The sequence below is a fragment of the Diorhabda sublineata genome, chromosome 1 (assembly GCF_026230105.1).
Source record: "Diorhabda sublineata isolate icDioSubl1.1 chromosome 1, icDioSubl1.1, whole genome shotgun sequence".
Taxonomy (NCBI): domain Eukaryota; kingdom Metazoa; phylum Arthropoda; class Insecta; order Coleoptera; family Chrysomelidae; genus Diorhabda; species Diorhabda sublineata.
Genome location: NC_079474.1, coordinates 36540124 through 36563736, shown reverse-complemented (window position 1 = coordinate 36563736; position 23613 = coordinate 36540124). Strand labels below are relative to the sequence as shown.

General features: G+C 31.1%; 1 protein-coding gene across 1 annotated transcript in view; it reads left to right on the top strand.

Moving 5' to 3' along the window:
* The window catches only part of LOC130442646 (uncharacterized), a 53890-nt gene that overhangs the window by 15643 nt on the left and 14634 nt on the right, over positions 1-23613 (top strand). Inside the window, exons 4-14 of the mRNA XM_056776989.1 lie at positions 370-585; positions 3763-3970; positions 12321-12481; positions 15990-16121; positions 18594-18773; positions 18847-19120; positions 19185-19799; positions 19851-19975; positions 20978-21089; positions 21151-21350; positions 23289-23403. Coding sequence (XP_056632967.1) covers positions 370-585; positions 3763-3970; positions 12321-12481; positions 15990-16121; positions 18594-18773; positions 18847-19120; positions 19185-19799; positions 19851-19975; positions 20978-21089; positions 21151-21350; positions 23289-23403 — 2338 coding nt within the window. The remainder of the gene's footprint in view (positions 1-369; positions 586-3762; positions 3971-12320; positions 12482-15989; positions 16122-18593; positions 18774-18846; positions 19121-19184; positions 19800-19850; positions 19976-20977; positions 21090-21150; positions 21351-23288; positions 23404-23613) is intronic.

Below are 23613 nucleotides of genomic sequence, written 5' to 3'. Positions count from 1 at the left end.
AAGTAAGTTTCACTCCTAAGATAGGAATTAAGATGTCTGACTTTAACAACTCCAAATCACGTACTAAATCATTTAACTCTTTTTGAACTTTCGAATGCTACGGAGTCTATTTTTATGAACTTTATGTGGCGTCTTCAATAAAATATGCTAGAGCTATTCAATCGCAGTATAATTAGATGTTAATAATATATAAGATTATTCAGAAAACTTCAAATGATAATACATGCAAGTGTATTTTTTTCTTGATGAGCGAGACGTACTTTATCGATTTTTAATTTAAAATGCTGTTTAAGTCAACATCTCGTGTATTACATTTATTTCATATAAGATGACATTATTCAATAATAATCCAAATTTATTCTATTTCAGTCTAAAATATCTCTTCTTCACGATGCTGTTAACAGCGGTAGACTTAATGAGTTGAAAACGCTTCTGAACGAAGAACAAGAGAAGAAAAAGAAGCTGGTGATGGCAAAAGATGAATCTGGTGTTGGGTTATTGCATAAGGCAGTATATTATGATTTGAAAGATATATATAAATGGTTAATAGAGAAATATCCTGCTACAGTATCAATGAGAGATTCGGTAAGTTGAAGAAGATCTAATTGTAGTTTTTAAATAAAAATTTTGAAACAAATTTGAATTACTTAGAAAGTATAGTAGTAGAAGAAAAGTAACAATCGAAAAGAATTGATAAAAAAAATAGATTATAGTGGTTCGATTCTCTTTTTATAAGCCTTGACTTACCTCAATTTTTTTTATGTGATTTCTCATTTTACTCTTAATAAATTTGTTCTTTTTATGAATACGTGGTATGTTAAATAATTCAAAGGCCTTTCTACCTTCTTATAGTATTATAAGCAACTTTAAAATTAATATTATTTATATAATGTAACCAGAGCCACAAATAGCCTTTTCTGTACCCTCTGTGAGCTTCTATATTTGCGCCCATATTTTGGAAGAAAAATCCATTTTGTTTAAGAACTAGAACTGATGGGAGAAAACAAGCAGACGAGCTATTTAAGTGGACCCTTCGCCTCTTATACCATCCACTGTGTCTCAATCACTTAAACTCAAACGCAAGTTCACTAGTGCAAATGCGTTGGCCGACCTGATGCTTAAGATTTAATTTTTGGGACATTTTGGTGTTCAAACGTCTATCATAAAATAACACCCTGCACTTGTTATGGCAGTTTTGAATAAGGTAGCATAATATAAATTGCGCTTCAGTATGAATTGGTGGGAAAACGTTTATTCGAAAATATTTGCAAATATTATTGAAACCTACACAATACACAAATTAATGAGAACACAAATGAATGGAGTTCAGATTTATTAACACTAGAATACCTTCAAAGACCACGACCGTCAAATTGCCGGCATAGGATGTTTATATAGATAACGTGATGAAAATATTAGGAGTTTGTGATTAAAACTAAACTATGAATTTTAATTATTGTTTTTAGTCACATGTACTGTAATTACATAGAACATTTAAGACAGTGAATTTTCTAAAATACTTTTACGCATCAACAGCAAATAGCATTTTGGCAAATAGTGTATATTTCACATTTTACATTTCGAATTAATTTTCCGTTGACGTATTTTTTATGTAGGAGGCTGTCTTAAGTGAAAACTATAATATTCACTAATAATTGGTGTGTGCGGATCGGTGTCCGCGGGTGGGTGGTCGCATAAACTCGCACCGCTTGACTCCGATAAACGTTAAACACAAATACGGTGCACTGCCAAAAAAAATGAGCGCGATGTTTTGTTTTGTTTAAGAGACGTTTTTGATGATGATGATACTGGCATGTAGTTACGTATGTGTTGGAATCGAGCACTAAGAGCCCAGCGGGAACTTATTAGGAGCAAACCTCCTTATTTATGGCATTGAATGTAACTAATTCTTTTTCTGAAATTTATTTCAAATTCATGTACTTATATTTTATAGTTCTTCCAATATCAATTGCAGATTATAAAAACTTATATAAAAACCCTTGCCAGCAATTTTGTTTGATCTACCATAGGCGTAGATACCTTCTTTCATAAATTTATTATTTTTATAAATACTTTTAAAAATATGTACATCTTATGCAATCCAATCATTATAAATTGGACGGAATTATACGCCATTATTCAGACAGATGCACTTAATTGTAGTCCTACTTGGAAATTAGAAAAAAAATCATTATTACACCTCGTTAACTTGCTACAACTCATCTTATTCTTTGATAACATGTTCAACACAGTTTTTCCAAAGCTCTTGGCGGTCTGCTACTAGAACTTTCTTTACGAGTTCTAAAACCTCTTTACTCAGTTCTGGAGACTGTTTATATTTTCGTAATTCTGATTTTACATTTGCCCATATTAACTCTATATGCAATATAGCAAATATGCAATAGTAAGGAGGTAGTGTGAGAAGAGTATGATCCTGTTCTTTGCACAGCTTGTCAATATAATAAATTTTCTCTAATTTTAGATCTTTAATGACATTAAACCACTTTTCAAATAACTCTGCTGTTATATCTTCATGGTAATCAGCTGCACAGTTTTTAATTTTACTAACCGACTTAGTTTGTACTATTCCGAAATATTTGTTCGGATCACTTTATTTCTTCTTCTAAATCAGTATCCAGCTTTTTAATGACGACATGTTACCAGATCATCAAAATTTGTTGTATTTATACTAATATACGTAGTTATTTTATTTATTGTTTATTTACCAACAACTTTTCGCTAGGAAATAAGTTTATAGCATTTCTATTTCTATATCATCAATATTACTGAACCGGATTTCCAAGTAAGTTACAGTTAATTGAATGGAGGTGAACAATAATTGTAGAGTGAGCTTAGGAGTTTTCGAAAATTTATGACAACCTTTTATGTCTTCACGACTCTAGATGTACTATAACAGTGTGTTAGTACTTGTTTTATTTAAAATATTGGATCCATTGCCAATTTAAACTATAAAAAACACCACCAATATTTTGGCTTTCAATTGTCCTTTAGATTTTTGCAAATGCAGTACGTTTATCTTGGTATTGGTAAAAGTTTTAAATTATGAATGAGTACAGTAGTAGACTTGTAACAACACGAGTCGCGTGATTTATAACGCAGCTCACACTATTCTATTTTATTGCTTGTACTACCATTTGCTGCTAATAAAGATGAATTAACTCAAAGACCTTGCAACTAAAGGCTCTGCTTAGAATTACAAAACTTTCAAATTCAAATTACTTTCCTTGGCTTTGTATCAAGAACGTGTTTTCCGGGGTCAAGGTGTTAATATTGCCCATATCGTATATTTTCTTAACGCTTATGCCTATGTTATGCTAATTACAAGTAGCAGCTATTTAGTATTAATTGTACACTAGTATTGAGGTTGCAGAGTTGGCTCAAGATTATTCTGAATAACAACCCTTTCGCGCTGAATATTTCTGAAAGATTATAGAATCTGGTGGTATATCGAGCTACATGTAAAATTTAACTATATACATTTCGAAACTCTTCAAGGGGTTTTGATTATTCATTTGATAATAGTTGTAATTGATCGCATTTTGTGTTTTTGAAACCCACCTACTAAGAAATTAAGAACAAATTTTTCCACCACAAATCTTCTTTTAAACACATTTATTTAAAATTATGATGCTATTAACAATAACCACACAATGTAATACAATAGTATTAACATGTCATTTCTGTATCTTCAATATCCAAGGAAATACTGAATAGATACTAATTGTATTGTTTGGGTTGCAGGAAGGTAGAACACCATATCACTATACCCCAATGTGTAAAGACCCTCTTGGTGTTCAGAAACTTCTTACTAACGCCGGAGCGGATGTTACTGCCACCGACAACTATCAACATACTGCCAAATATTACATGGACCACAATCAAGAACTAGAACTACCCAGTGGACAAAAATCCACCACCATTCCAAGAAAAAACACTACTAATAAAGACAGTAAGCTTAATTAAAATAATAACATAATAAGAATATTCTTTGTGATAGATGAAGTTTACTCAATGCTCAAAGTTACTGAAATATTTTTATTAACAAATCATACTTTGTACATTTACTTGAATTTTTATGGGTAGAGATATTTGAAATCATTTCTTTCAACAGCTCCAATCTATAGAACTATATATTTATGCTTCTAAATGTTATTGATTTTAGGCCTCTTCTGTTTTGAAATCAGTTTTTTTAGATAATTTTTGAAAGAAAGATAAAAATGTTATTTCGACTTTCATTTGAGTCTGTATCAAAATATTATATTGACACTGACAATTTGCGTATTTATATTTATCAATAGATCATCTACATCATGACAATGAAAATAAAAATAAAATCAAAATGAAAATTAATCTTTTCCTTAATCTTTACATCGCAAATATGTAGCAGTAATTAAATAAATTATTTGTAATTTTATTAGAATTAACAAAATAGAGCTATAAATTTTACTTAACATATTTAGGTCTTTTTTATCATTTATTTTTTTCGTTCTTATAATTGTGAACCATTTCTAAAAATTCTCTTTTTCGTGCATTAGATTCCGTTACAAGAATTTTTGAATTTATATAATTGAATTTATGTTTTTTTGATATTTCATGGTTCGTTAATGCAGTTTTATTATTTTTATCGTATTCATGGTCTTTTAGTCTATTTTCTAAATACTGAGATGTCTGCTTTATGTAGATAGCGTCACAATTAGTACAAGGCACTTGATATATTTTTATTATTTTGTTTTTTGGTGTTTTAGATTTTAATTTAGTGAAATATTTGGATAATATATTATGTTCTTTACGACTTATACTAATATCATATTTATTGATATAATTCGATAGCTGTTGGGAAAGTCCTTGTACATATGGTAAGGAAAAGTGTTTTAATAAAACGTGTTAAGATAAAGAAACTTCTATTGATTAGCTCCTGAGCTACAAAAAGATCAACAGCATGTCGAATGAGGTATAGGAATTAAAGAAAATGATTATTTACATCAGCTACTGAAAATATAATAATTATGTGGGGGTGACTGTTTGTTCAGTTACTGATATACGTGAATTTTCTCGATCTAGATATGCAATTTCAGAAACAAATTCTGTGCTGTCACGCGTGAATAACGGGATGTGTTGTGACTTCAATATACTTCTAAACAAATTAAATAAACGGCAAGGAACCTTTCAAATTTTTTATCGTGCAGTAGCAGGGTGTGCTAGAGGTATTAGTGAATACATCGATCTTTCCCCGTATACGGTAAAAATGTACTTTGATAACTGCTGCATAAGAAAAACATTCGGATAATAAACTTGTAAGAGAATTTATTACCCCATATTATCACAATTATAATCAATAAAACTTAAGATTGTGTTGACACGACATGTTTTCAATCTACTATTTCCTGAGCACGATACATATTACAAAAGACAGCACTACGACGCGTAAAATTGACGGCGCCGTCAGCGAGCTGTTCACTTTGAGTAAATTGTTAGCCAACTTTGATTTATTATAACAGAACCGAACTGAAAGCCTGAATAAATATTTATGATTGAAAAAGATCTTGCTAAAGATATAATAATATCATGAAATATATTTAAACATCATTTTTAAATCTCAAATAGTTCAGTAGTATGGAAAGCTACATCTATGAAGAATGCGGCAACGAGAAAATTATTAATTTTCAGAGCTCCAATTTAGCATTCTAAATGTTGTGGGAGTGGGAACTATTCAAAGAAATAACGTATAAACAAACTGGAGAAATTTGAGGGAGAAGAATAATAAAGAGAGATTAACACAAAAACAAATTGTGGTCAGAAGAAATAAGATAATTAATAAAAAAGGAAAAAGTAGCATGAGTTAAATAACTTAATTCACAAGTTTGAAAAACTATTTATTATCATAAAATATAAATAAATAAAGTGGTTTCAATAATCTGTCTACTGTTCTCGTTGTATATTAAGACTATATATGACCATCTTTGCAATTTTTTGCTCTCTTAAATACTAATTATATTTATAGTCCTCACGTCATATCAATAAAATAAGTAATTTGATAAGTTAATGGAACTTCAAGTGTCTAAGGGACATGTGGACCCACTTAAGTAAGACATTGAGGACGGTCAATCTACAATAAATCTAACAATACAATAGTAAGTAGATGTTAAATAGGTAGATTCATGATTCTTCACAGTCACCTCAATATAAGACAGAAATTTGGTAATCCAAGACGATACGTTAATGGAGCATAAAATAAGAGACATATTGTATAACTTTATATATGGTTAACAGATCTTAACTGATTCCCATCAGGAGAAGAATCACGTAAAAATAAAAGTGAGTAAAACAAAAAGGCATAAACCACTATAAAAAACAGAGTCGAGAAAGAAGTTAGAAGAGCAAAGAAAAAACAACATTTCGAAGATAAGAAGAAAAAGAAATAAGATAAGAATAAGCAAATAACTATAAAAACAATAATTGGGGCTATTGAAACAAAATCAGAATGATAGAAGGAAGAAGAAGAAGAAGAATAAGAAATAGAGAAACCAAAAAAACACGGAAGTCATATTAGAGATATGAAAGGAGTTTTTCGAAGAAATATTCGATCACAGAGACAAAAATATGACAAAAGGAGAATAATTGGGGGCCAGAGAGGAATTATATGACGATAGGAGAACAAGAGGGGAAATCACGGAAGAGGAAATAGAAAATGCGATAAGGGAAATAAGAGAAAAACTTGCTTTGACTTTATTAACACTTATTGACTGTATTCATAAGGCGATTTAAAAGTAAATTTCGTTGTCATCTCTCGAAAAAATAGATGCTTTTAGGGTTCAAAAATGTGACAAGCTTAAAATACTAAGAAATGGTAATAGTTTCTATATTGTTAAGATTGGATGTTATTATCGAATATGTAGTCCACAACGTTGAAGCCTTATTCGTTTGAGGAAGATCTTGAAAGTGAACTGGCCATTCGTCGTATAACGTCTTTAATATATTTTTTTCATACCACCATTATATGCAATATAGGTCTTTTAAAAAAGTAGCTGGCATTTTATCCACTCTTCCACTTCTTTGACCTGTGCTCTAATTTTAGGAGGAGTTAATCACTAGAATTGCTAATTTTCAGCAATTTCGACTCGCAAATAATATAAATTATCATTTGTGTTTCACATTTGAAAGAAGTATTTGATGTTAACAAAAATTCTAAAATTCATAGTTTATCAGATTTCCATTAATTCCAGAAATTAATATTCAAAAAATCAATTGAAAAAAATTTTATATGAGCTACGGTAGAAAAGTGTATTAATGTCTTGGATCTTTAACTACCTTGGCACATAATCACTACCTACTACTTCATTTTCGTAAGAAATCTGCGATTTACTTTTCTGAGGAATTCAACAAATACGAGTAGTATACATCTGTAGTTTGAAAACTAGTCCCCCTAAGAAACAAAATCGTTTACTTAAATTTACTTAAAAACTGTAAAATTTACTGTAAAACTTCGGGGTTAACTATTTCCGTTGCCCGGTCTGTATATTAATTATACAGACTGGGCAATTATAATAAGTGAGTTGAGTAAGGAATATTGTGAATTATTAATCGATCTGTAACAACATCGAACCGTTATTATCCAGTATTTTATGACATTATTAGCCTTAACAATAGTATTTGATAAATTAGTGAAGGAATACATTTCTTCCGACTTATTATAATACCGATAAAACTAATGTACATAATGTGGGTAATTCGATTAAAAATGTCGCTCGTTTCACCGTTTCTGTACCAGCAGACAGCATTATCTATGACAGCGAGTAATGATTGATATTTTTATTTTGACTAGTTCAATTTGCAAATATTAATTTTGATCATGTGAACTAGCGAATAGAGATCGACAAACTCCCCTAATCTTGTAACATGCTAAGTTATTTCATCAACGTCAACAGTAAGTGGTCTATTACTCCTTCAATATCAATGGTAAGAAATGTATATCCACGATTGGTAAAAAAATATGTGATTATCGCAAGCCAACTTTAAGTTCAGTAAGCGCTCCCAATTTTGGAGCATTTCTGAAGTATCTGAATTATTCTGTTGCCATTCACCCAATAGAAATATATTTTTTTCACTAAGAAAAATAAACCAAAACACAAATCAGAGACAAGTACTTGTAAATGATACTAAATAATAAGATGATAAAGAGGACAACACTTATTCTTTTCTTCCTTTTCCTTTTATGCTATCGAACGAGGTTTCCGGTTCCTCTTGTATGTTTCCATTATTTTCTGTCTCCCGCTAATGTTTTAATTCCAATAAATGTTTTCCTTTTTTATCTCCCTTTCGATCGATTCACTTTCTTCTCCGTTTACCTCCTTTAATAGTGCTTCCTACTACTTTTTTTGTTGTTAGTTTTGTTATTTGTCTTATCTTTCCATTTCTACATATGTCCCACTTTATTTTCCCTACTATTCTTCTTAAGTTTTCATTTCAGCTTTATTCATTTTGGTTTTATCCGTCTTTCCCAATGTCCAATTTTCACATTTTCTGTTGGTATCTTTAACGTATTGAGGATCTTTTATTTTCCTTTATGGTTTTTGCTTTGAAATTTCGTTTTCCAGAAAAAAACGAATGGGGTTCAAAAAGGGCTCAGTTCACATCTGGTACCCTGTTTAAACCAAACGCCCTTACAGGTAGGTACATTTTACTCGTCTATTTACGTTTTATGATTCAATATTCAATTGTAGCAATAATTGAAGGTATAATAATGATTTTTTTCCAAGTAGGACTGCAATTAAATACATCTGTCTGAATAACGGCGTCTACGAGGATATATTGAAAACTTCTTAGCCTACTATAGAACCAAACAAAATTTTAATGTCAAAATAGTTTATTACTCAATATATTCTCCTCTTAATTGGATACATTTATTACAGCGAACCTGCAACGTCTCTAAACCTTTAAAAAAAAATTTTTTTTCATGATCTGCAAACCAGACCTCCACATCTTTTATTACCTCCTTGTTGGAAGAAAATTTACGACCTTTTAAACTTTTTTTCAGTTGAGGAAAGAGATGATAGTCGGACGGAGCCAAATCTGGTGCATAGGGGGAGGGTGTTCTAGTAATTCAAACCCTAAATCACGAATTTTTTGCATAGCAACATGAGATTTGTGTGCAGGGTCGTTGTCCTGCAAAAACAAAACACCTTAGGATAGCTTTCCGCGTTTTTTCTCTTTAATTTTTTCCCGTAGAATGATCAGTTATGTCGAATAGTAATTTCCAGTTATTGTTCTACCCTTATCCAAAAAATCAATCAGGATTACTCCATGGCAATACCAAAAAACTGAAGCAAGAACTTTTTCAGCAGATTTTTGAACACGAAACTTCTTAGGTCTTGGAGAACCAGAGTGTCACTATTCCATCGATTGTTGCTTTGTTTCTGGATCGTAAAAATGTACCCAAGTCTCATTCATAGTAACAATTCGGTTTAAGAAGTCTACATTGTTTTCAAATCGAGCACAGATCGAACGCGATGCTTGCACCCTTGCACGCTTTTGGTCAACATTCAAACATTTGGGGATCCATTTTGCAACATTTTTTCTCATGTCCAAATTGACGTGAACTATATAATGAACGCATTCGAATGAAATATTCAGTGCTTCAGACATCTGTTTTAGCCCAATTCGACGATCTGATAAAGTCATGTCTGCATCGATATTTTCGGAGACTGACACAGAAACTGGCTTTCCCGATCGGTCATCATGTTCAATGGAAATTTACCTCTTTTGAAGAAATTTTTCACGGTCGCATACGAAGGACATTACGCAATATTTTGTTTATGCATGGAACTGATACAGGCTAACTAGATATCAATACATCCTCGTAATGGTGAATTTATCTTTATTTCTTTCAGATTTTTCTATTCAATTATAGTGTTTAACTTATCAGTTTTGCCTTTTATTCGTTTCGTTATATTACACATAAAGCAAAAATGGCTCTAATAGTGTGCAACAGCTTCGAAGGAATAAAATTGGGGCTGTAACTCAAGTATTCTTGGGTACTCAGCCTTCATGAGACTTATTATCACGTACGAAACAAATACTTCCAGTAGCAGAATCGTCTTATGGACAACGAATATAGCATCTTTAGAATTCAAATGCTAACTTACTTCATAATAACTTTCAATCTCACATTGCATTTAATCGAAATTGTATTAGAAAAATTAGCTGACTGAATAAAGATAGAATTTTGTGAAAAATTTTCTACTTGTTGTGCTAATCATATATGATTTATAATAACGGATAAAAACTATTAAATAATTAATTATACCAAAAAAATATAATTTTTAATATAATAATTAAATAACTAACGAGAAAATTAATGTCATTGTGGGGTGCTTTGTACGAATTTTTTTAAAATTTACTCTGTATTTAAGAAGAAAACTAGTAAGAAATTATTACTATCAATATTGAACATTCCACGCTTCTAAAACAGCGATACTAATTTTCATCAAACTCTATTCATATCTACACATGCAAGAAATAAGATGTTAACTTCGTTTCTGAAGGTATTGTTGAAATATGATTTTTTCCATTCAAAGCAACGTTTAAAAGTGCGTAAAAATTATTTGCAATTTTGTCTGTCATCGTTTAACAACCTCTTGAATTCCGAGAAAATTGAAAACGGTTAAGAAATAACTATGTCACAAATGACGAGATAGAAAAAATGTACCCCCATTTTGATCGATAAAACGAACTAAATTATTAAAGCCACTTCGATGAACAGACACGTGACCTTTAATGTTTGTATGGAATGAAAAAGGTATTTTAACCGGACGTGGTTGTTAGTATTTAGTTATTAGTAGACAACTGAAGTGTGCTCTATGATGTATCTCCCGATCACAGGTTAGATATGTCGCTTTTCTTATTTTGATAATATTCCTCTAGTCTGTTAGTTTAAGTCAGAAATATTCATAAAATTTTTACAAATAATGCGGGAGACTGTATATAATAATTATCGAAAAAAAACCAGATACAGGGGAAACCAGAGGACCGATTGGGAATGAAGCAGTCGAGTTGGCAATTTTAAGTCGCTTCATAATACCCAGGCTTCTGGATTATCGCGACGTATACAGTATTAAAAATTTCATTCAAAAATATAATTAGTACCAGAACTGTAAGTTTTAGTTCTGCGATAGTCTCGATAACAGCTATTGGAGTGAAACTGATTCACATTTATTTGTTCGAAATTAGAACCAAAGGACACAAAAATCAAATGTTTGGTTTGTAAATTTAATAGACTGCATTGTCGGGTCGTTTTTCATTTCTAGTAACCTAGATAACGACATTTAGTTTTTTCTTTTGGACAATGTCTTTTGGAGCATGGGCTGTTTCTCTAAAAAAATTGTATACTATTATACCGGTTTTCAAATTTCTTGGTATTCATTTTCTGGTCGATGGATTGAGAAGAGGACCTTTAGATTTCTTTCTCTGGAATCATTTTAAATTTACAAAACACAGCCTGATCTATAGATTTAAGTAAAAAATAAAAGAAAATACAAAAATCCTCTTAGAAAGTTTTAATAAATACCCCTTTTAAAGGGGTTACTGCTTAGGGTAGAATGCAATATTAATATAAAATGTGTCCCTTTTAGAACCAATTTCGACACGTATTTCAATTTTTTAGAAAGTTATTGACCACCGCAGTTATTTAGATCATATATAAAACCTGTAAGAAAATAAAAAGTAATTAATAAAATATGTGGAATTAATCAGCATTTCAATATAAAAAATATTTGGAAAACAAAGAGCTTCATTAGATTGTCAGTTGAAATTTTATTAACTTATTTTTTAATTAAAATAAAGCTTTTTTGAATTTTAGAAATATTTTTTTGTAATACAATAAGTTGGTATTTGAAATCATAAATGAAAATGAACTTATACGTTTCTCAACGGCTTCACCATTTTTTGACAAAATAAAATTCTCAAAAAAATCGTATTCTGCTGGTTTTTACTTAACGTCCCGACAAAAGGAATTGATTTCTTATTACTTAAAAAATTCATCTATAAGTTATCAACTTAATAAGCGTCGTGACTAAATCACTTCAAAGTAGCATTCGTACAACGAGAAATCATATATATACAAATTAAGGCCCTTACTGAAATTGTTGCGAGACTGAATTCAAAACTATTACACTTTAAAAAAATTAATGATTTGACATAGACACTAAATTTCTCAATAAAGCATATATTAGATGTCTAACCTTTCAATTTCTTTATTAAAATTGCTTTAATACATTTTGGTACTTTAATAATGCCTATTATAGGTTTAAACTTTAAGAAGTCCAATATCAGGATATGGATTCATCAAAGGAATATGGCGAATTTACAACAAGTCGTATGGGAAGGTCATGGTGGGATGTTGTTAGTGGAACATAGCAATAATCAAAAAATCAAAAAATTTCTAGAAGCAGTACCTCACATTATGGTAAGAAAAACAATATAATTCATCTCGCTAAACTGTAGTGTAATCTGGGAAAGGCTGGAGAAATTTAATCACATTTTTTAATGATAATTCATAAATCTATTTCCTGGAATTTTCACTACAGACAGAAGACCATAGCTAATGGATTTTTAAGCATTAATTCTTTTTTTATTTTATCCTTACGGTGATTAAAATCTACTCATCTTCGAATACCTCATTCTCTTTTTCCTATTTTCGTGTCACACTTTATTCAACTTACTTTGTTAGTGTGTCGGTTTAATTATTTGTCTGTTTGCGATCAAGTTTTCAATATTTTTGATCAAACTCGTTTTTGACAACATGATTCAATGAATACCATCGTGTGCATTAATTCAATATGAACAAAATGTGTATATTTTGTATCTTTGTTATTCTATAATAGTATTTTGATAAATTAATTTTATTTCTAAAATTTCATTTTGATTTTTTGTGAAATAAATCATTTATATGAATGTTTTTTCAAATAAGGTTTCAAATGTAAAATAGCATCGATAGTTCAAAGGTTCGTGAGCGCGTTGGTATGCAATTCTCATCGGTCCGCGAATAAAAAAATCAAGTATAAAAACTTTACTCTCAAACTATTTCTAGTCTCATATGAAAAATTAGGTGAAAATATTTTTCAAACCAAAATTTATTCGAAGTGCACTAAAAATACATATGAAATTTTTGGAGTAAATCATGGTACAATTGACCTTAAAGAATGATTCAAATAATAGACGCTGATGATGACAAAGTTGAAAAAGTATTTAGTGAGAATACAGGAACAGAAAAGTGAAGGAAAGCTGGTCATATAGGAACTATTATTATTATTATAATTCCCTGAAAAATCCAATATTGATTAAGTTGAAATTAATAGTCAGGGATACTAATGTACAATATGATTAAACTATTAAAACATGTTTGTGATATTTGAAAAAAATAGTTCAAGAGTAAATGAATATTAAGTTAATAGCAGGGCAGTGAGATGAAATTCATTCAATGCAAACATTTTTTAATAATTTTAACTTCATCACATTGTACGATAGTATTTTAAATGAACGTTTATTTTCAAACAAACTAATTTCTTATTGATTTCTTTCCTTCTTAGTTGCTTCTCTCAGTCGAGTTATTCATTATCTGTCTTTATTAATTTTCTTGGTTGTATTCTGAGAAAGTAGCTATACTATCTGCCATTTTATTTCACCAAAAACCAATAAGTTAGTGTAGTTTGTTTGAACATAATGTGAAATCCATTTCATCATAGAGCCTTGTACAATTTAAAAACATCGAATCACTTAAGACTTTCGCGGTTATCGACCAATATATGTACGGTTTTGCGTTGTTCGGCCGTCGTAGATTGTTTTTTAATCCTGACGACTCATCAACAGAAGAGGTTGGCATCTTCAGAAGTTACGATCACTAGCTGTTAAAGTGATCGCAGCTTTTCAAGAGCTCTGAAGAGCGTCAAGTCAATCGACCTTTTCATTGATATTAACATCCCCAATGGCTCGCAGTTGTTTGTGATCACTGATTATTATTTTCGACGTTATTACGTTTTATCAGAGTGGTTTCATAAACCTCGTTCGGGCTTGATATCCGGACTGAAGGCAACGTCGTAGGAATAGTTTATGCTGATATATTTTACACACTTCATTTACCATCGAAGTCTATATTATCGGCGACTATGTCAGATTTCTAACTGACCAGTGAGGATGACGCCAGTTAGCGTTCGCTGGAGAATGTTTAACTACATGAACCAAATAGCGACGTTGTCTTCAATTCGGGTCTCAAGCCCGACCGAGGGTTGTTAGATCACTCTGATGAAACTTAATAACGTCGAAACTAATCAGTGGTTACAAACCTTTTTTTGCAAATGCGAACCATTGGGGATAATATTATCGACAAAAAGGTCGATTTACATCACGTTCTTCAAAGGGACTGTGATTCAATATTCGTCGAGGTATTAGCCAGGAAAGTAGTTGTTGTCTCCTTTAAAGAATATATTAAATATTAAATTTAGAAATGATTTCTGAGGTGATTAGTACGAATTGTTTATTTTGATACATTTTGCAAACCTCATTTACCATCAAAATCTATATTATCGGCGAATACTCTAGATTTCTAACTGACCAGTGGTTCGCAGATGGAAGTGAGGAGGGCGATAGTAAGCGTTGGGTGGGGAATGTTTAACTTTACATTTTGTTAATTCTTGTAAAAACATTAAATTCATGGGTTTCAAAATTTAATACTCAAAATGAGGCTTGATAGAAATATTTCTATCTTATCACTTTTCTGATTGTCTGTGCCACATAAAAATTTGATTGCTTTACATCATGACATCTACAATTTTGTAGATATTCAATTATGAAAGAAAGAAGTTATAATAGTCCATATTGAGTAAATGAAATACCATCTTTGAAGATTTTATAATCATTATTTCGAACAGTATTTAACCTTTTTTTAACTGTTCACGAGAAATCTAGTAAAAAATGTATACGATTTATAGGCTCACAATATTTGTGTTACTAGTTTGAGGAATTAAAATGGATGAAACGGATATAGAACATAATATTTCTATCTTAATATATAATAAAAACAACAAATCTAAAAACTAGTATTAGAAAAAATGCAATTCAGCTAAACTAGAACTTTTGTAGTCGTACAGATTATAACGTAAAAAATCCAGTATTTTTAAAAATATTTCTTATTTATCTTTCCCGTTACAATTTCATTTTGCCAAAATTACTTTATTGTAAAAATAGTTTCACGATCTAATCATCATGCATCAATTAATTTTTTCTAAATGGTATTTACAATTCAACAAAGAACTGAACTTCTTATTTATGGGTAATTTGAGAGATTCTCATAAAGAATATCTACAATGATTAATGGCAAATTTTCGATAATCAAGTTGATGCGGCTGGTAACATGATTTTGCAAGAAGATCTCGCTTCCAACAATATGGAGCTCTACATATTTTTTTCAATTAGACAGTGGTTAAATAAAAGATTTCCTAACAAATGGATTGCTCGAAGAGACGTAATAGGATGACTCCACGATCGCTCAAATTAGTTGCTTTGTATTAACTTGTAAAACACTAAATACATAAAAAATATTCACGATCTCACCAGACTTCTCAAAGAGTCCTCAAAAGATATATTAAGTATTTCTGAGAAGATAGTTAACCTTCCGATTAAGACTAAGTCCCATTTTCATTTGAGATTTTAATGTAATTTAATTAATAAATCAGCTTATACACTCAAAAATGTGACGTGGCCTTTCAATACCTTTTCCATAAATTTCATTTTGACAATCAGATGATAATACAAGCAGAGAATTTCCTGTATTTTTAGAGACAAGATATCGAAAGGGATGAATTATAATCAAACCTTATTTTCCTTCAAGCTTATCTCTTTTCTATTTCATTTTATTTATTTTATTTGAATTATATATATTTTACTAAAATAACAAAAAATGTTTCATTATGTTATAGGGCTTGATCAAAGATATTCACTGCGACGTTCAAAACGATGATTTGGAAAAACTGAAGGAACGAGTATGTCCTCCTATTCCACCGATTGTTCTCACAGGGAAAGATGTAAACGGATTGACACCTCTACATAAGGTTAGAAAGTAGTATATTATTGAATGAGTGAGTAACGTCCATTACTTGCCCAAGAAAAGAAATACTTGAGATATTGTTGACATGTTATATGGCTCAGTTACTCTTCTTAATTTCTTCCAAAATTTTTCTTCCCCGTTCTAGCAATTTATTTAAGTTGACCCCGATGTAAACCTCATTAACTGCTACAGAAGAAATGCTGAATACACTGTTTACACCAACACTCACGATTACACTGTCTGACGTGCGTTTCGATAACCAAGCTTTCGTCTTCAAAGACTGAGACGCGCGTTAGTCAGTGTAATCGTGAGTGTTGGTGTAAACAGTGTATTCAGTATGAATATTGCCAATGGTTCCAGAAATTCCAACTTAACAGAAGAAATGCATGATTTGTTGCTTCTTTACGGAATTTATTCAGACGTCGCATTTTTAGTTAATGTCTTTCAACTCACTTTTGAGAAACACTTGTAGCTTCATATTATTTTCAATATCGATATTATGACGAATATTCTGGGTACTTTTCAGCTTAGAATAACAAGCCCATAGTCAAGACGACTTGTTAAATTCGGCAAAATACACGAATAACACGTTTTTCGTAAAAGAAATGGTTTTATGCGTTCACTTCCAATCCATTAAATTTTTGTATGTGGTATTATAGTTCTCCTTTTGATTTTGTACTTAGGATAGAAATAGCACAATCAATATTATGATTTGATATAACGATTGAATATTATTTCATCGAATTATCAATACTTCTCAAAGTAATCCAGATATTATGTAATAGATAAAAATATAAATCCTAAAAATTATAGCAAACCTAGTAATAATTATGTAATTAACTAATTATATTGAACATTTATATAATGAAAGTCCATAAAAGCATTTTTCGTTTTTGTTGTTCAGTCTGTTTTATCATTTATAAAAAATCGATCATTATTTTTGATATCTATAATTAGGTCACGTCATGTCATTCGCCGTTTAAAATCGTAATTGTTCATATGAACGCTAACAAAAATCACAATATATCGTGTTGCACAAAGAAAAACATTTTAAAATTATAGTTTGAATAAAAGAAATTACGCAGTAAGCATAAATAAGCAAAAGTAAAAATTAACAGTGTTTATAAACATGTTTGAAGAAAAATTTACATAAATACCGTTTTAGCTTTTGAAATTTTGAATAATTTGATTTCAAGAAAAACGCTTACATGGAGGGTATTATAAAAATTGATTTACAAAAACTGGCACCCAATATAATTCGAAAACCTAATTTTACGCAAATACGAATTATTTCATAAAGTCTGTCAGTCAAAATGCTTAGGCATTCTTTCTTTTCATAAAGGTGAACGGTTGATCGGTCATTTTTATACTGAATTAATCATGGACCTAACCCTGGAAAAAATTCAAGTGTGAAATAGAACTTTTCACCCAGCTTCAAACCGCCACGGTGTCCACCTAGCTCTTTGGGGGGGATTCCAAAAGGTCTTCTAGTGTTGTTGAAAGTCTGCCTCAGTGTATTTTATTTCGTGAGTGTAATTTTGCTTCCTCGGCTAGAACCTTCTATTCTGCTTCAGTAAAAATCCTTTCTAATTTAAGTAGCATAACTCGGCAGTCGTCTATGAAGTTACTGTGTCGGAATATATGAGTTCTCTCAAGTTCCAGAATGTTTTTTTTTTGTTTGTATTTCTGTAAGATTTTTTTGTCTTTTAAACATTTCTTTGATTGAGTTCAATTAATTCTATATTTGAATGTGTTTCTATCTTGAATAACTATTGCATCCATTATATCAGTTTCCAGATGGCCTTATAGTCCGGTGGATACTTATCGCTTATCTGATGGTGATATTTTTCACGAGGCCTGCAGTTTCTTCTTGTTCACTTTGTTTATGTGCTCCGATGCTAACGAGCATATGTGATTAATAATATTATGATACTTCTTAAGGACATGGGTTTGGTATCTATTTACCTACTGTTACTCTTGCTCTCACTTTCACTTCCACTTTGTCCACGGAGTGCTTTACATTTTTGTTATAGGTGAGTTTTTGATTCATTGCTAGGACTTTTTCGTCCTCTGGATTTCCTCGTCGTTTATTATCATTTCTAAGTCGTGCTTCTCTTCTGGAAGAAATCTTTTGTTTATTTTTATTCATATTTAACAACATCGTCGATTTCGTTTGCCGAGTTTTTTCGTAATGGTTTTCATCTAGCATATAAATATTGTTCAGTATAAGTGATAGTAGTACTCCTGATTGTTGATCTCCGATTCCAGATTTGCTACCTAAATTTGCTTCTGCTGTGACAGTGTACGCGTACATAAGCTTTTTGCGTGGCTTTTTTTTACATCTCATGATCTTTGTCACATTTGATAATGGGATGAAGTAGAGACAATAACAACTGAAAAATACCCTCCTTCAAGTATATAAATTCCGCAAACTAAATTAACTCTTTCTTAGTATCTTTTTTAAAAATGTTTATAGGCCGCTGGTCTTGATAAGCAAAAGATTGCAGAATATATAATTCAAGAATATCCCGAAAGTATTAACTGCGTAGATAATGAAGGTAGAACGCCACTACATTACGCTGCTTTATTAAAGGATAACGGAAACATGACAAATTTTTTAATCGAACATGGGGCTGACGAATCGGCTCTCGACCACGTAAGTTATTGTTTTTAGAAAATACAATGTACTCAAATGGCTTTTTTGTGATATTTTCTTTTAATTCCACCAGAAACAAAAAACTGCTGCTTACTATAAAACACGACATTCGGAAATTGATTCAAAGCTCCTTAACGTTATTCCGGATTGCCCAAGATCAGCTAAAGAATCATTCGCTGCAAATTTTGATTGGAACATATTGACATCATCACCATCAATGAATTGGATTCAAAACGGCTCTAAAAAAGCTTTAGAGAACGTAGAACAAAAAATTAATGATGAAGACATTGACGACACAGTGGAAAATCGTGAAAATCACAGTGGAAATGAACAAAGCCCAGAACCAGGTACTTTACTTACATTTTCAAAAGTACGATATCAGTTTACTAATATATCTATTCATTTACATAGTTCAAAATGGGGATCATAACCTAAAAGAATCAAAAGAAGACATCAAAGAATCGCATAATGAACTTAAAGATAAAACAGAGGCGTCAGAAGAGAAGTCAGAAGAAATAAAAGAAGATTCGAAACTTCAGGAATCACCAAACCACGAAAAAACTTTGGATCTCAAACCGGAAGTGCACTCTGAACCAGAAAACAATGTAGAAAAAAAAGAAATATCTTCATTTGACACCGCTCAAGAAACACATGAGGGAAACATATCAGAACAAGATTTCATAGAGAATAAAGATGATGTAATTACGGAAGAAACTACTGATAATAATAACAATGATACAGAGGTTACTGAATCAGTGCACCCCACAGAGGAAAAAAATGACATAGAATTTGTCAAAGAACCAGAATCCATACCAGCAAATAATAAAACTCGACCAAATAGTTCGAATGAAGCGGTAAAAAGCCGTCCCAATAGTCAAAAATCCAGACCAATGAGTAATGCTCAAGAGAAATCCAGGCCCAATAGTAAAATTTCAGGAAAAATTGTTCCTCCTGTAGAAGGTGGAGAAGGCATTATCGAAGGCATTGTGGATGGCAAAAACGAAGTGGAAGCTATGGATAATGAAGGTATGAATGAACCTAGACCATCAGATAATGATGACGACGTTAAAGTTTTAGTAGAAGCAGGAAATATGGAGCAATTAGCAGCGATGGTTTTGAACGGAGATGGAGCAAAATTAATAGATATGAGTAGTGAAAATCCGGAGCTGCAAACTTTTTTAGAAAACGTTCCAACTTACATGGTAAGTTTTTTCATCACATTTATATAAAATAGACATGGTCAAGTAGTTGATTATGTTAGGGAATTGATACAAAAAGTTCAAATCCTTTTTGTTCATTGAGCATGAAGTACGTACACATTTGTCATAAATATCTGCATTTTCTATACAAAACAGAACCTGCAAGTACCTGATTTAAATTTGAGAATTAGTTAAGCATAAATATTGTTTTTTAACAGTTTTCCACTTGTCGGGATATCCTTTAGTGTAATGTCATTTTTCTTATTAAATTACCGTTGCTAGGGTATTGGTATATTTTTTCCCTCTAATTACTTTGAATAAGTACATCAATGGAAACTGTCATCTCAGACGCCATCTCTACATCATGAACGATCCGGAGTGCCGTTGGTGCATGAAGGAGGTCGAAACCGCAGACCACGTTATCTGCGAGTGCCCTGCACTCACTCGAGCGCGGCTTAAACACCTGGGCAAACTTCACAACTTGCCTAATAACATCAAAGGATACAAGCCAAATCACCTGATTGGCTTCTCAAAGGACATCGGCCTCTGGTAACGTCAAGTGGGGCGTGACGGGCCTATCTGAAGACCTATGTGCTCAACGGCTCTCTGGCCGCCCACAACTTTGAACTATGAACAGCACATTAATTAATATTCAAAATACACTTATGACTATGAGTAAGCAAGTATTATTAGCCCTAATCATCTGCTTTTGTGTCCTCATATTTTTATCTCGTGAAGTCTAATTGAAAAGATCTTTTTCTAAGAAAATTTCGAGGATTTCTGTGAAATTAAACATTACAAATATTCTATGAGGCAGCGGCTTCGAGTATATGATTTCAAAACAATATGAAGATATAAGTATCAAAGTTTGACCTTGGCTATTTTAAAAAGTGGTCTGGATAAATATTATTTCTTTGGAAACAAATTAATAAAGAATACCAGAATACCAGAATGTAGAAAAAATATTCCGTCGATTCGGTTTTAGAGAGTATTATTTATTTTCAGTCAAAAATACATAAAATTCACGAAGCAGCAAGAAATGGCAGTTTAAGAAATCTTCAAGCAGCTCTGGATAGGCGCAAGTTTGCTATAGCAAAAGATAATATTTCTCCAAAAGGTGAAGAAATACATATAACTGCAATAATTGTTTTGAACAAAAATCTTCTGGTAATTTATAGGAGCATCGCCACTTCACGTTGCCGTCGTATTTGGAAACACGAGTATAGTAAGGTACCTAGCTGGCAGATTTCCCGAAACTCTTCAAATGGTAGATGACGATGGTAGAACGCCTCTTCACTACGCTGCTATTTTAAATGATAATGGTCATTACTACAATTTATTAGTTCATTTAGGAGCGGATATGCGTGCAGAAGATAAGGTAAACCTTATAAAAAATATTTCCAGAATACATTTTTTTATTTTTTTAATTTATTAGTACCATTTTTGACTATTAAAACGGCTCACAGACGACTCATTTCATAGACGTGAAAATAATTGTAAAAAGTGATGATAGCTGTATCTTTGCAGACTGATTAATTCCATTTTTTCTTCGTAGCTTGCGTTACGTTTATTTTTAATATGTTATTAATCAGTTTCACCTGTATGTTTGTAAATTTACTTTTCAACGGCTACCAACCCGCACACAACACGTGTTGCTTTCGTTGGCCGTTTCTTTAATATCACCCAGTAATAATAATAATTATATTTTTTTAAATGATTGTTAACAAAAGCTTACATTAGAAACATTTATTATTGGTGTTCCTTTCTATAATTTTCCCAGCGTAAATTGTATAAGATTTCCGGCAACTTTAGTCGATGGAAATTTTTTTATTTCACATACATTGTGACCATTCAAATAAAACGTTACAAAACTAATAAGTTTGTTAGCGCATATTTAAAACTTTATTTTATTTATTATTTAGAAAGTACAACAATTTTTCTTATTTTCAAAGCAAAGAAATAAAATACAGTTAATTAAAAACACGCTATTAGCAATAATCATAATATTAAGTAAATAATAACTCTTGGAATAAGAATAAAATTACTTTTATAGGAAGGGGTAAGATTTTTCCAATTTTTTTCCTAAATAAACAATATGTCAAGAATATTGTGTACAAAATTTTAAGCCAATCTGAGTAAAACTGAGTTACAACGTTTAAACGACCGGCCTTGATACCTGATTTTTATACCTGTCCGGTAGCCGCTCGTTACCTCTAGTAAAAAGCAGTTTCCTTTATTTTCCCGAATCCCTATCTTCGTCTGTGTGTTCTGGCATTGATGACTATCTAAATATCAAAATTCATGTTCTCTTATTGATGACTTATCTTATTTTCAAAAAACTTTAAATCGATTTTCACGAAAACTCATTTTTGAAGTTTGTAAACATTAGAACTCAAAATCTACCTAATCGATTCTTTTGAAAATTTGAACAGTACTTCTTCACATAAATCAATAGGTAATCAGAAAGAGTTCACTTTTTTTTCTAATAACAAATTAACTGTGATTATTTTGAGCCAAAATCAATATAAAAAACTCTTCATGATTACCTCGTTAAATACATTCATTACCTTCAAAACTAAAATGATCCAGTAACGAGTTATAATGTTCGCAGCAAATCAATTTTTTCATGGCGCTTCTGGAGTTTACCCGTCACAGGCTTATGTATCAATATTTTTCGTTGAAAATTTTTTCTAATATATCCCAAAAGTTGTAAAATAATATGTAATTGAATTTAATAAAATTTAATTCTTACATCGCCGCAAAAAAATCACAAAAATATGCTTTTTCCCCTATCAAAACCTTACCCCTCCTCCAATTATATGTTTCGGAATGTAGCTAAAACAAAATTATGACTATGACATCGAGTCCTAAATTTTCATATCACCATTTTGATCGAGTTAGTTAAATGGGAAAATGAAGAATAAAGGAATGGAAAGACCGACTAAGTGAGTAATTGTCAGTAACGGATAAACAAGTAATTTTATTTCCATTTCATGAATTTAGTTTTACTTTCTATTTATTATAGCTAATAGCGTGTTTTTTAGTTTTTTTAAACTATAATCTTTCATTTGAATATTCGTTAACTCTCCATTTCAATCTAAACTGTTGTTCAACCCGTTGGACTGAACTAGATGGTATAACTTCTGTAAAACAAATTGCATGTCTGTAGATTATTTACAAAAACATAGATTTTTTAGTGAAGACTAATAAGTTAATTCAAGGGAATAATTAATATTTATTTTTCAAGTTCCGTTAACTGATTTTCGAAAATTGTATAAAGTATAATTAAAAGTAAATCTGGATTTTTTTTGTACAGTTTGGTTTCAACCCCGAGTATTATAGGAAAAATCAACAAGATTTCAATCACAAAAGTTTGCTTCGAGATTTTGGAGCCGAAGAAGATGAAGCTGATGAAATTCTTACCGATAAAGGTATGTTCACATTAAAATACTTACATACTCACTTTGTAAATTGGTATATGATAATAAGCTAAAAAATTTTAAAACAGAATTGGACAATTTCATTGTGAAAAACAAAGCCCACAAAATAATTAACAATAAAAGGGCCTCACCGATGTGTTAATTTGAAGATATATGTAATAAAGATGCTTAATTTTTATTATAAAACTATTGAATATAACC